A 14,269-nucleotide genomic window follows, 5' to 3' on the forward strand; every position below is an offset into this window, starting at 1 on the left:
TAATACCAGGAGGGTGTAGCATCACTTCTCTAATATTCTTGGCCAGAATTTATAGCACATGAAAGAGGAAAGGGACTGCGTTGAAGAATTTTAATAGTACATTTAACAGATCATTTATTTTGGGATGCATCAAAGGGAAATATATTTTGCTAGAATATTAGATGGGTTGGAAAGCACCAATTATTAGTAGATTTCCAGTTACCTTATATAATGTTAGAAAATTAATGTGTTTTATGGTTTCTTTTTTGGTTTTCAAGATAGGGTTTCTCTGTGTAGTCTTGGCTGTCCTGGAATTCTTTTTGACCAGGTTGATCTCAAACTCACAGAGATCACCTACCTCTTGTCTCCCAAGTACTGGGATTAAAGATTACACCACCACCACCCTAGCCAGATTAAACTTTTTTTAAGCTGACCGGTCATTGGTTGAAATCAGCAGTGGTATGATTATTCATATTTTTCTTAATTTGTAGATCATGAAGACTATGACCCACAGACTGTGAGACTGGGAAGTAGATATAGTCATGTTCAAGAAGTTCAAGAACGGCTTAACTTTCTTAGGTTTGTTTGATATTTGACTATGTTGTCTTTGGTGGGGTGGGTTTTTTGTTTTGTTTTGTTTTGTTTTTTCTTTTGCCACATCTTATTTCCCCACATAAAAAGGTCCCATGTTTTCTTGTGTTGCTGAATGCTTTAAGATTAGTACCTGGGTTGTAACATTCTCATTATTTTAAGCTTTAGGGTAGACGTCTCATAAATATTTGTTTATGCTAGAAATGTTTACTCTTATTACAGGACATTTTTGTTTGTTTTTAAGAAAGAGTTTTTCTGTGTAGCCCTGGCTGTCCTGAAGCTCTCAGATAAAAACTGATGAGTTCTTTGAAAGAGCTGACATTTGTAGTTAAAAATATAAATGTGATAGAGGTATTATTTCATACATAAACAGGTAGGTTGCTTGTGTCAAATAAATTAATTTCTTTTTGTTTTTCAAGATTTTTATTGAAGGATGGCCAACTGTGGCTGTGTGCTCCTCAGGCAAAACAAATATGGAAGTGCTTAGCTGAAAATGCAGTTTACCTTTGTGATCGTGAAGCCTGTTTCAAGTGGTATTCCAAATTGATGGGGGATGAACCAGACTTAGATCCTGATATCAATAAGGACTTCTTTGAAAGTAATGTACTTCAGCTCGATCCTTCCTTATTAACTGAAAATGGAATGAAATGTTTTGAGAGATTCTTCAAAGCTGTGAATTGTCGAGAAGGAAAACTAGTAGCAAAAAGAAGAGCCTATATGATGGATGATTTGGAGTTGATAGGATTAGACTATCTTTGGAGGGTAAGTCAAAAGTAGGAGCTCTGTCAGCATTGCACCTGTTGTTCTTGAATAAATAACTATAACTAAATGTGTTGCATAAAGTATGTATGTATTATCTGATGCTTGTCCTAGGAGTCTGGGATTCATGGTTATCTTGCATTTCTGTGTTCCTTTTTTATATTATTTAACTTTTTAAAAAAAAACCTAGGAAAGTATGATGTTAATCATTAAGGCTAAAGTGTTTTATGTTTTATATTTCAGTCTTTTAAAAGTGGGTGGTACTCAGTTGCTTCTGTTTTTTATTTACATTTTAAATGTCTGCAAAGTATTTTGTGTAGTATTATTAGTGCTTAACAACTTCAAATAAGTAAAGCTTTGAGTTTTGTTTTGGTTTTGGTTTTGTTTATAAACAGTGGAAGGGCTTGAGAGGTAGTAGTACATACTTAACCATTGGAGATTTAGCCCAGGATTTAGTCTCTAGCACATATTTTAATATTACCCTTCTGTAAATCCAAATTTGCACTTTAGATACAGTAAGTGGGTGGTATATACTTGCAGGGTGGAGTATTTTGACTTCTAGGGTCGCCTGAGGCTACAGGTGTAGATTAAGCTTCTGATTTCTAAAAGTAATAGCAATAATCAAACTTGACATAATCTAAAATGTAAACATAGTTGAATAAAGAAAGCCTGTGTATTTTTGTTCATTGTCTCCAGGCTTCTTCATTCACCTTGCCCTCTCTAGTCCTCTCAACAGGGGTCAGCCTTGACACACTTCATCTAAACCCTATAGTTTTGAATATAGTTTGAAAGCCATAAGTGTAATAAGGTGTGAATTTTAAATATTATGGAACTGAGAGACAAAGGGAGAATTTTTATACTAAACTGTATTTTTATGTAGCATCTTGTTTTCCTCTAGTTTGAATTCCTTCTTGAAAGACTGAGCGTTTGGTCAAAGCATATTTTATTTGTAGTAAAATGTCATTTATTCTTAAATTTCTTTATTCAAACAGTTGCATCTTGCATTTTTTCTTTATTTTGATCTGTTTGTATCGTTTACTCAGTCAACTTAACCTTTATGTTGTTAGTATAATTGGAAATAACTAAGGATATGATTTGAATTTAAATGCTCAACTAAAACATTTCTTGAGAAACACTAATCTTTTTTTTTTTATGTAGGTTGTAATTCAGAGTAATGATGATATTGCCAGCCGAGCTATAGATCTCCTTAAAGAGATATACACAAACCTTGGTCCAAGGCTGCAGGTCAATCAGGTGAGGATCAGTGTGCATTAAGTTCTAGAGTTCTAGTTGATAGAACTGTAATGCTTATAAGATTTTTTTCTTTTAATTTAGAATTATAACATATAAAACATATGAAAACTGGGTGTGATGGTATGTGCCTATAATCTTGGCATCTGAGAGCCTGAGGGAGGAGAATTAGAGGTTTTAAGTGATCTTGGATTATATAGTGACACTTTACATCAAAATACATACATTCGTAAAATACCAAGTTCTTATATCTCTTATATGGAATACTATCTAAGTGAATCTTACCTTGAGAGTGATCTTGAAATGGTTGAATTATTTTGATGTTTATTATATTGCAATAGTAAAGACTGTACTGAGTTTATTTTCATAACCAGTTACATAATCCTCTAAATGTCTTTCTTAAAATATCATTTGTTCTTAACTTATTTTGACACTAGCTTCCTTTTAACAACCATAGACTATCTGCTTAAATATGATTATTTAGAGCAACATTGTTAGGTGTTCTCATCTCTTTATTTGTCGCATTATATTTGTAGGTGGTGATCCATGAAGACTTCATTCAGTCTTGCTTTGATCGTTTGAAAGCTTCTTATGACACGCTGTGTGTTTTGGATGGTGACAAAGACAGTATTAATTGTGCAAGACAGGAAGCTGTTCGAATGGTTAGAGTATTAACTGTTCTAAGAGAATACATAAATGAATGTGATAGTGATTATCATGAAGAAAGAACAATTTTGCCTATGTCAAGGTATGTGAATAACTGATCAACTGAGATTATTTTTTAGTCATTTGATATTTTCCTAGCCATTTTTTTAAATGTACAAGGAAAAAAAGAAGAAATTTATCTTCTTGAAAAATGTGTCTTGCCCTTTAAAAACATAAGTATTATATGGAAATGTTTACCTGTGTTTGAGGTAGAACAGTTTATTAGGAAAGAAAACATCCCCAAGAGAGGAAGTGGGTCAGACCTTATATGTCTTTTTTAAAAGTGTGTGGGATTGTTTGTTTTGTTTAAACATATTCGCAGTTTGTAGCAAGCTATTTTGTGTGTGTAGTCATGCACATGCCATGGTTTTGAGTGTGGAGATCATATGACAGTTTGAGAGATCAGTTCTTTGCCATTTACTCTTTGGGTCCTTTGGGTCCCAGGGACCAAACTTGGGTTCTTAGGTTTGGTAGCAAGCTCCTTTACGTGTTCATAGGCCCAAGTTTCAATATAATTGTGTCTTATATACACATGTATGTATGTAGGATGTACCCACCATGCTCACTTATGGAAGCAAGAGGTGGAATTTGGTTGTCCTGTCAGACAAGGACAACCTTGTCTTGTCCTTGTCCTTTCAGACAAGGTTTCTCACTGAACCTGGAGCTAAACTGGCAACAAACCCTAATCATTCTGTCTTTGCCACCCACATTTCTAGAGTTACAAGTGCTTCTAACTTTTTAATGTAGGGAGCTGGGAAATGAGCTAGGATCCTCATGCTTCATGCTTGTACACCAAGCACTCTTAACCACTGAGCTATACCTTCAGCCTCTGTTTTATAGTTGTTTACACTGTTAAACACTATAGCAAGCCTCTTAGTCCAATGCTCCAGAAGCATAGGCGGGGGGACTGTTACAGATTTGGAGCTAACTTAGCCTGGTCAATATAATGAGTTTCTAGACCAACCAAGACTCTATAGTGAGATTCTATTACAAAAAAAAAAAAAGAAGAAGAATATAGTGCATAGTTACTTCTTTTGAGTGATTGCCTACATGTATGTATGTGTTCCATATGTGTGCCTTGGAAGTCAGAAACAAGCAGTAGATCCCTCAGACTGAAGTTACAGACATTTGAGCCCTGTGAGATGAGCTGTCAGGCAGGTTCTAGGAACCTAACCTGGTTCTTCTGTACCTTGTGTCAAACAACAACAAAATAGCATACTCGGATTGAAAAGTAATTGGAATGAAGTCTTAAAAACTGACTGTCAGGTAACCAATATAGCCAAGAAATATTTTCAAAATCTCAGATAATACTTCTTTTTAGGTTTTACCATTTAGTAATTCAAATGATATTTATGTAGTTGTCCTTGATGAATATAATTTCCCTTTTTGTATCATACCTTCAAGATAATATGCCAACAAATTTTAGTTTTGCATTTGGTGGGGGGAGCAATTCTGAGTGGTAGTGCATGCCTTTAATCCCAGCACTCAGGCAGAGGATGGCAAATCCTTCTGAGTTGAAAGCAATTTGGTCTACATGGCAAGTTCCCGGCCAGCCAGAGCTACACAATGAGACCCTATCTCAAAAATAAATAAAATTCAGGCAAAATGTGTGACAGCTTTTTTGTTGCTGCTCTCAAGGTTAATCTTATCTTGCACATTTGTAAATAGCAAGAATTAGTGAGACTTTACAAGCATAAAAGTTAATAAACTATTACTATATCTGTTTAATTTGGGAGCTGGTTGGACAGAGTTGCTTTAGGTTGCTCATCCTGGTCTGAAATTTATAATCCTCCTTCTTCATCAGTGACTGAATTACTGAAATGAGGCGCCATATCTGACATTTATATTAATTTCTTCTAGGTCAGTATATCATTTTATGCAGCCATGGGTAATAACAATGAAATATAGTCATTCTGTTTTGAATATTGCAGCATTTATAGTTAAAAACAATTTGTAGGGCAGTAAAAAGTCTTAAGTTTACTTCCTTTTGTTTAATAAGAAAATACTTAATGCTAAATTTTCATATTTTTTTCTTGGCAGTTAAATTTGAAAATTTGCTAAATATGATTTTTTTTTTTAATTTCTTTTCCCCACCAGAGCTTTCCGTGGTAAACACCTCTCTTTTATAGTTCGATTTCCAAACCAGGGCAGACAAGTAGATGACTTGGAAGTTTGGTCTCATACAAATGATACAATTGGTTCAGTTCGACGTTGTATTCTCAATCGCATTAAAGCTAATGTAGCTCATACAAAAATTGAACTCTTTGTGGGTGGTGAGCTGATTGATCCTGGAGATGACCGAAAGTTGATTGGACAATTAAATCTAAAAGATAAATCAGTAAGTATATATAGTTACCAAAAGAAAAAATTTAATAGAACCTCAGACTGTATTTCATTGTTAAATATTTGTTAGATGTTAAGCTTATAACACTAACTCAAACATTAGGATACTTAGAATATATCAAAACAAGTAGTTACAAGAGTACTTTTGAAAATATTAGCATCTAGTTTTGTTTTTTGTATATGAGTTTTTTTAAAAACTTTTATGTCTTTGCACCATATGTGTGCCTGATGCCCTTTAAGATCAGAAGAGAGGGCATTGGATCCCCTGGAATTGGAGTCACAGACAATTGTAAACTGCTATGTAGGTGCTGAGAATTGAACACAGGTCCCCTGCAAAAGTAGCCAGTGTTCTTAATCACTAAGCCAGCTCTCCCAAGTCCAGCATCTGTAGTTTTTTTGATTCATTTGTTTTCTTGTTTTATATGGGTTTTTCCCCATTTTTGATTCTAATATATATCATTTTCAGCTAATTACAGCCAAACTTACACAAATAAGCTCCAATATGCCTTCAAGTCCTGATAGCTCTTCTGATTCCTCAACTGGATCTCCTGGAAACCATGGTAATCATTATAGTGACGGCCCCAATCCAGAAGTGGAAAGCTGTTTGCCTGGAGTGGTGAGTAGATTCAGTTGTGCAAGGCATTATGCTAGAGTTGTTGGGAATAATCCAATACCTAAAAGTTTCTTTGCTGTTGAGGAACTCTTTAATGAGACAAAATATCTACAGAATTATGTATTTAAATTTCAGTGAAGCCCTCTGCAAGATAACCCTGTAGTTACTATTTGCTTATACTTGCATATAGTTAATCTGTTGGAGTTAAATTGGAACACTTGAATATATAAACTTAGAAAGCTACTACTGTCTTACATACTTACCCTGTAAAATGGATCCTTTCAAAACTTCATATGTAGTGAAGTATCTGTAATCTTTCTCAGACTGTATCCAAAGAAACAGTGATATCTCCCATTCTTGACCTCTTCTTTCACCCCTCCTCATAAGAACTTTAATGTCTTTAATAACAAGCCACTCCAGTATAAGAACAAACTGGTTAGGAATTTATTAGTGGCATGTCTAGAGTCATCTGAAGTTATATGCAGGTGAAAAGAAATACTTAAAAAACTCTTGCAGATGTTCCTCAGATGATGTGCTAGGTCTGCATCATGAAGAATTTGTAAAGGTAAGGTGAAGAAGAACAACAGGTGCAATTTATGGAGATTTTAAATTTTAGGGAGACCTTTTTGAAGCCAAGGAATAATATACAGGTAATTTTGTGTATTTTGTGTTCTAGATTATGTCACTTCATCCCAGATACATCTCTTTCCTTTGGCAAGTTGCAGACTTAGGGAGCAGCCTAAATATGCCACCTCTTAGAGATGGAGCAAGAGTGCTTATGAAACTTATGCCACCAGGTAAGATGTTTTCAATGATGACATAATGCATGCTAACAATAAACTGTGTGTGTGTGTGTGTGTGTGTGTGTGTGTGTGTGTGTGTGTGTGTGTGTTGTGTGTATTATATGTATATAAACATTTTTCTGGAGGTGCGGGTTTCTCTGCCTTTTGTCCTGGGATTAAAGGCATGCACCACCACTGCCCAACTTGAAAGTGTCTACATTTTTAATGGCTAAAATAAAACCAAAAGATATCTCTTGAGGATCTTGTGAAATGGCTCAGTGAATGAAAGTGTCCCTCCAGACCTATTGAACCTGTAGTTATATACCAGAACCCACATGGTAGAAGATAACAGACTCCCTTCAGCTATCCTCTGACATCCACACATTTGCCATTCACTCACACATATACACATACAAATGGTAATAAAATTTCAAATACTTACTTTTAATACCAGATTTTATGAAATTTAAATCTTCATATCCTTTATACGTTTTGCTGGTGTACAGACACACTCATTCATTCATATATTGTTTGCAGTTTTCTGTCAGTTAACAGCCAAGAACTGAGTAGCAGAGATCATGTGGTCCCAAACCCTAAAATATGTACCATGGCCATTTGTAGAACCTGATTGCCTAGAACCGGTAAGATGGCTCAGCAGCTAAAAGTGCTTGTCACCAGTCTTAAAAACCTGAATTTGATCCCTGGAACCTACCCTCACAGTGGAAGAAGAGACTAGTCTCGAACTCGGAGATTTGGCTTATCTCTGCCTCCTGAGTGCACCACCACCTGGCCCACCTTGGATAATATTGACAGCTCTATAGTGTTTGCTTCCTCTTCTTTTCACATTGTTGGCTTAATGTATCATTTAATTCATCCACATAATGTTTGAAGCCATCTTGTGCTTCTCTTAACCATTGTTTTCTAAAGTAAACACCATGTTCTGACATAAGCACATTGTTGTCTGGTTACTATGGGACAGAGTAAATTTACATAATAGATTACCAGCTTAGACTCCTCAATTCAATTTAGTCCTGACCTGCTAATGGCAGTTTTTGCTTTGTGTGTGCAAATTCAACCTCCACAACATTGTTTAAAAACACAAACCCACAGCAAAGCCTTGAGCTTGTGATTTGAACTTCCTGCCACCAGATGGAGACAGTGAGCCAGTAAGATCAGGCAAAAGCAAAACAACAACAACAAAAAAACCCATCAAGATTACCTTTTTTTATAAAATCAATATCTGGTGCCTAAATTGGACCATTAAGATTAACTTAGAGGGTAATGGTACTTACTACACAAACCTCATGACCAGAATTCCATCCCTAGAAAACACATAAAAATGGAAGCAAGTAAATTAACTCCAAAAAGTTTTATTCAGACTTCTTCTACACATGAACAATGTCATTGTGTACTCACACAGCTTGCATGATTGATGAACTTTTTAAAATCAAACTATAATGTCTAAATTTGAAACAGTATTTGGTTAAAGTATGTATTGCTTTATACATAACATACATGCATGCATACATACATACATACATACATAGCAAAGCAGAATGAGTTGCTTTTTAAGAGCTACTTTCTTTAAGGAGTTTAATGTAAAGAGTATGTAAACATGCCAAAGTCTGTTGTAAGGTCTTCATTCTCTTATTGTTTTGTTTATGTTTTTGAGGCACGATCTTACTTTGTAGGTTTTGCTGGCCAATAATTCACAGAGATCCACCTGCCTGTGCCTCCACATTGCTTGGATTAAAAGCTACTACCACCCTGATTGGTTAGACTTACTTTTTTTTTTAAATAATGCATTGCTTTCGGTATATAATTGCTAATATTTAGGTATCCTTTAGAGACTCTAGGGGGGAAACATTAACCTAAGGTAGACGCTTACAGACTGCCCACACGTATAGTTAGAAGCCTGCTTACTGTTCTGAATTACTCAAAAAAGCGTAAGTTTTCCTTTACTTCTTTTCTAAACATGCTTTCCTTAACACTTGGAAATCTTAAATCTTCCTCTAAAGCTTCCCTCCCTGCATGTAGCTTGTTGTTTACCACATGTCTGACCTCTATGACAGCTTAAATTGCATGACTTTTTTTCTTCTTTATTTGCCTCCTTCAGGTAGCTACTGAGGTTTTACAACTTGCCTGTCCTGAGGTTATTTTTTTAGCTCTGATAAAATTGTCCTTCATCTTTTTTTAAAAAAAAAAAAGTAAATGACACTTGATGACAAGATTATGGGCAGATTAATTTTTTCCATCCATATTTTATATTTAAAAAGTTTGTATACGATCAGGGACCTAAAATTATTTAGGTGTGTGTGCACACCACAAAGCAATCCTTTGGTGCAGACTCTTCAGATAGATAAACTGTAAGCCAACAGCATTAAATGACTTGTTTAGAATTTGTTGCTTCCTTTTCAACTTTTTTGACAGGGTCTTGCTGAATATTTCTGGCTGACTTTGAGCTTTCTATGTAGACTATGCTAGCCTAGAACTCTTTGGCTGCCTCTACCTCCTGAGTATTGGGACTTAAGGCATGCACCACCACACTTGGCCTTAAACTTTAAAGATTTATTTATTATGTATACGGTATTCTCTCTACATGTATGACTTCAGACCAGAAGAGGGCACCAGATCCCAGCTCATATGGTTGCTGGGAATTAAACACGGGACCTCTGGAAGATGTCTAATGAGCCATCTCTCCAGCCCCAGGCCTTAAACTTTTTTCTTTTAACATTTGTTAAATTTATATATTCATTTTTTTGTGTAGATAACACAGTATTTATGTGGTGGTCAGAAATTAGTCAGATTATGTGGCTCAGAAATTAGTTTCCTCATACCACCATGTGAGTTATACGAATTGAACTCGGGTTATCCATCAGTTTGGTGGCAAGGACATTTACCTACTGAATCAGCTGAAATGAGCTTGTTTCTTCACTCCTACCTTTTGGTTCCATCCTACACTCAAGGTTTTTGATTATTTGTTTAATTGTTTTGTTTTTATTTGTTTGAGATAGAGTATCACTGTAGCTCTAGTTGTCCTCAAACTCACAGATTTATTTGCCTCTGCCTCTGCATTGAGATTAAAGGTATGCACCATGTGCCAGGCTCCTCCTCCACTTCAGTCTTCTTAAGGTTCAGTTTCTTGGGTACAATGATATCTATCACTCAGTGAAACAAACTAGGTAGGTAATATGTAATGTATTTAGGTAAACAGTAAATTTGGAGGAAAGAACTGTTCCTTTGGAAGTGTTTTTTGTTGCTTTGTTTTGTTTTGTTTTAAATTGGTCTCCAACAGCTGAATAGAGCATGTTGACTGGAGGCTTCTGGGATGAGAGACTGTTTCCTTGGGTAATTAAAAAGCCCTGGTTGGTGTTTTGTTTCTCTCTTATTTGTTTGCTTTTAAATCAACTCACATATGGTTCTGTGTTATAGAAGCTTAACTGAATGTACCTCAACTGAATTGTTTGCTGTTCCAAGCTTTTGAAAATATTAGAAGTGATAAAGGTGTAAATTGTGTTTTATTTCAGACTATGCTTTCTCTCTCTTTCTCTCCCTTACAGATAGTACAACAATAGAAAAATTAAGAGCTATTTGTTTGGACCATGCCAAACTTGGAGAAAGCAGCCTTAGTCCGTCTCTTGACTCACTTTTCTTCGGTCCTTCTGCCTCACAAGTGCTATACCTAACAGAGGTTGGTTTTTTGTTTTTTACATTTTGAATTTGAGTCTTGATCTTTAAATTGATCTTTGATGTGTTACTATGAAGAATGTGGATAAGATTAGATGGTTTTGAAACAGTAAAGAATGTCTTAGTCTTTGATATGGAGGTTATGTTTTAAATTTCTTTTAATACAATCCTTTTCTTCTCCCCCTCCCCCTTTTATTTTCAGGTAGTCTATGCCTTGTTAATGCCTGCTGGTGCACCCCTGGCTGAGGATTCCTCTGATTTTCAGTTTCACTTCTTGAAAAGTGGTGGTCTACCCCTTGTCCTGAGTATGCTAACCAGAAATAACTTCCTACCAAATGCAGATATGGAAACTCGAAGGGGTGCCTACCTCAATGCTCTTAAAATAGCCAAACTGTTACTAACTGCTATTGGCTATGGCCATGTTCGGGCTGTGGCAGAAGCTTGTCAGCCAGGTGTAGAAGGCGGGAATCCCTTGACATCGGTAATACAGACTGGTTTGGTTTTGCTTTGCTTTTAATTTCTAATAGTAATATAATTTTTAAGATTAAATTTCTCAGCGATTCTAAAGTTCAACTTTGATTCAGTGTTGAAGTGTTCTTTCCAAGTGGGTATCTTATGACTGTATTTGTATTAAGAGTATACTAGCTCTTCACTGGCTTCACTACTATTTTGGAGGGCGGTTCCGTCAGTTCCTTTCTGACCATTTGAGTTTTGTTTGGCTCTCACCGTAAACCTTAAAAAAAAAATCCCCCACATGTATGAATTTCTAACTTGTGTCAAGCAGATAAGATACCAGTGGTGTTGAGTTGTAATTCAGCCTTTTACCAGTTTTCTTTCTCACCTTCATTTGCTTAAACTTCAATTACGAAGTTGTCATTCTGTTTTTGCTTGTATGGCATGTTTGATCTATTTTGGTGAAATTCTCAAGATAAACTAGAGTTGATGCCTAGTTAAAGGTCAAACTATGAATTTAATTTTTTTTGAAGATTTGATTATTAGTGTACATTGGGGTTTTGCCCTAGAACTGGAGTTACAGACAGTTGTGAACTGCTGTATTGGGGCTGGGAATTGAACCCCAGTCCTTTGGAAGAGCAGCCAATGCTCTTAGTCTCTTGAACCATCTCCTCTGCACGTTAATTTTTAATAATATTTACTAAATTGCTGAAAGAAGACAAAAGTCTTTGGGGAATGGAGGCAAGAGGATTATTACATATTCAAGGCCAGCCTAGGCTACAGACCCTCTCTTTACAAACATCTGAAGGAACTTTTGTTTTTAGAAATTATTTATGTCTTAATTGGGGAGGAGTGGAATGTTGGTGATTATGATACGTAATTGTTTTGTATATGATAATACTGTGATAATATTTAAAGGAATAGCCTTTTTATTTCTGAAATGGTTCCAAATAATTTATAAATGAAGTGATGGATTTTTTTTTTGTTGTTGTTGCTCTTTTTTAGTTTCTGGGATACCTTGTTTTGGTTTTGGGGAAGGTCTTTTTTTTTTATTTGTTTTGATTTTTCAAAACAGGGTTTCTCTGTGTGACCCTGACTGTCCTGGAACTTGCTTTGTAGACCAGGCTGGCCTTGAACTCACAGAGATTCACCTGCCTCTGCCTTCCGAGTGCTGTGATTAAAGGTGTTCACCACCACCACCCTTCTATAAATGTAGTTTCATGATACCCAAAATTTGCCTAACAGCAATCCTAGAGTAAAGAGCAATAGAGATAGAAAATGAGAAGGAGTAATTAGGTAATTGACAATATCTACAGAATAATGAGTACCTTGGAGATAATTTTATTATCTTATTCTGACCACTTTCATATGTTAGAAGTTTTCTGTAAAGCAACCAGATGTGGTGGAAGTTTGTAGTCTCATTTAGAAAGCTAAAACAGGAGGATCACCAGTTTAAGGCCATAGTAGTATATGAAACAGACCTAAAAGAAAGGACCAAACTTTCCATAAAAGATGAAAATGACTAAAATTATGTATGTATATAGATACATGCATACATAATATCTATATTTTAAAGTAATCCTTAATAGGTTAAAAGGGAAAGACTGGTTCTGGGTAGGATAAACATTATGAGGAAGACCAAGAGTTTAGTTGGGATCCTGTATCTCACCCAATGAGGAAAGGGCTCTTGTTAGGATAAAAACAGATTCTTACTTTAATTCATGACGTGACTACTTAATGATGTATACAATACACACAAAAGCCAGTAGCATACTTTCTTTTCTATCTCTTCTATAATAGTTTGAGAATTTGCCAGTTGCAGATACTAAGGTATTATAATTGTCAAGTATTTGTGGACAGTTAAAAGCTTAGTGTAGGGATATCTTAAACATTTACAATACATAGAAGTTAGAACTCAAAGACAGAATTACTCAAACTACTTCATATGCTTCTTGTTCATTGAAAAACTTAGTATACTCTTAAGTAAAAATATTGCTATTCTTTGTATGTTAGGTTTTTTTTTTAATAGTTGTGATTTTTCTCACTTGCAAAGTAGAATTTGATAACTGGAGATTATGAGCAGGGTCTACCCAAAGGGTGCACAGGTAAGAAAAAAAAGTCATGATTTGCTGCATCTTTGGATGAGATTGGACTTGATCTGTTCATAGAGACATGGGTTACATTAATACACAATAAAGGATTGTATAGAAATTTGTGCTACTTGGATGCCATGTTGGCAAAGTGGTGTGCTTTGTGTATTACTGCGGAAAGAAAACATCTTAAGGGAATCATCTTAAGTTGATGAGTAGGGTACAAATGTCTGGGTCAAGTTATATGCAGAATACTCAATGTTTTAACTTTTTTTTTCAGGTCAACCAAGTAACTCATGATCAAGCAGTGGTGCTACAAAGTGCCCTTCAGAGCATTCCTAACCCGTCGTCTGAATGCATGCTTAGAAATGTGTCTGTTCGTCTTGCTCAGCAGATTTCTGATGAGGTTAGTATTGTTAAAAGTAATATGTGTGTGTGTGTGTGTGTGTGTGTGTAGATGTGTCATAGTGTTACTGCACAAAATTATTTCTATATAAATATGCATATTACTTTATAGTATTATAATTTTGTGCAGAAACACACACACATATATAATGCTTTAATTTTCTTTAATTTTTATTTTATTATGTGTGTTTTGCCTGCGTGTCTGTCTGTACATGCCTTGCATGCCTTGATGGCCCTTAGAGGCCAGAAGAGGGTGTTTGGAATTTTTAGAACTACTGAGCTGCCATTTGAATACTGGGAATTGAACCCAGGATTCTCTAGAAAAGCAGCCAGTGCTCCTAACCACTGAGCCATCTCTTCAACCCCAAAACAATTTTTTAAAAATTCATTCATTTTACTGGTTCAGTTTAGATATTGTTTTCCTAATGTCAACTATTAGTACAATATTTTTCACCAGCTTTTTGTATAATAGCGTTCTTTCAAGTATACATTTGATAACTTCTTTTTAAAATATAAACACTACACAGAATATTTTTTCTTTGCCATTGGATCTCAAGATCAGATCCACGGTTTCACACCTGTAGCTCTAAGAGAGAATATTTCTGTAATTC

The 14,269-nt window shown here is 35.4% G+C and overlaps 1 protein-coding gene across 5 annotated transcripts in view; it reads left to right on the forward strand.

Annotated features, from left to right (window-relative positions):
• Usp9x (ubiquitin specific peptidase 9 X-linked) overlaps nucleotides 1–14,269 on the forward strand; it is a 111,443-nt gene that overhangs the window by 55,856 nt on the left and 41,318 nt on the right. For all 5 annotated transcript variants that reach the window (XM_048461346.3, XM_048461343.3, XM_048461347.3 and 2 more), the window contains exons 15-24: nucleotides 471–558; nucleotides 990–1,332; nucleotides 2,488–2,583; nucleotides 3,117–3,328; nucleotides 5,383–5,623; nucleotides 6,095–6,244; nucleotides 6,918–7,038; nucleotides 10,584–10,714; nucleotides 10,913–11,191; nucleotides 13,534–13,659. In XM_048461346.3, the coding sequence (XP_048317303.1) occupies nucleotides 471–558; nucleotides 990–1,332; nucleotides 2,488–2,583; nucleotides 3,117–3,328; nucleotides 5,383–5,623; nucleotides 6,095–6,244; nucleotides 6,918–7,038; nucleotides 10,584–10,714; nucleotides 10,913–11,191; nucleotides 13,534–13,659 (1,787 nt within the window). The remainder of the gene's footprint in view (nucleotides 1–470; nucleotides 559–989; nucleotides 1,333–2,487; nucleotides 2,584–3,116; nucleotides 3,329–5,382; nucleotides 5,624–6,094; nucleotides 6,245–6,917; nucleotides 7,039–10,583; nucleotides 10,715–10,912; nucleotides 11,192–13,533; nucleotides 13,660–14,269) is intronic.

This window comes from Myodes glareolus, chromosome X, assembly GCF_982192425.1.
Source record: "Myodes glareolus chromosome X, mMyoGla1.1, whole genome shotgun sequence".
Classification (NCBI taxonomy): Eukaryota; Metazoa; Chordata; class Mammalia; order Rodentia; family Cricetidae; genus Myodes; species Myodes glareolus.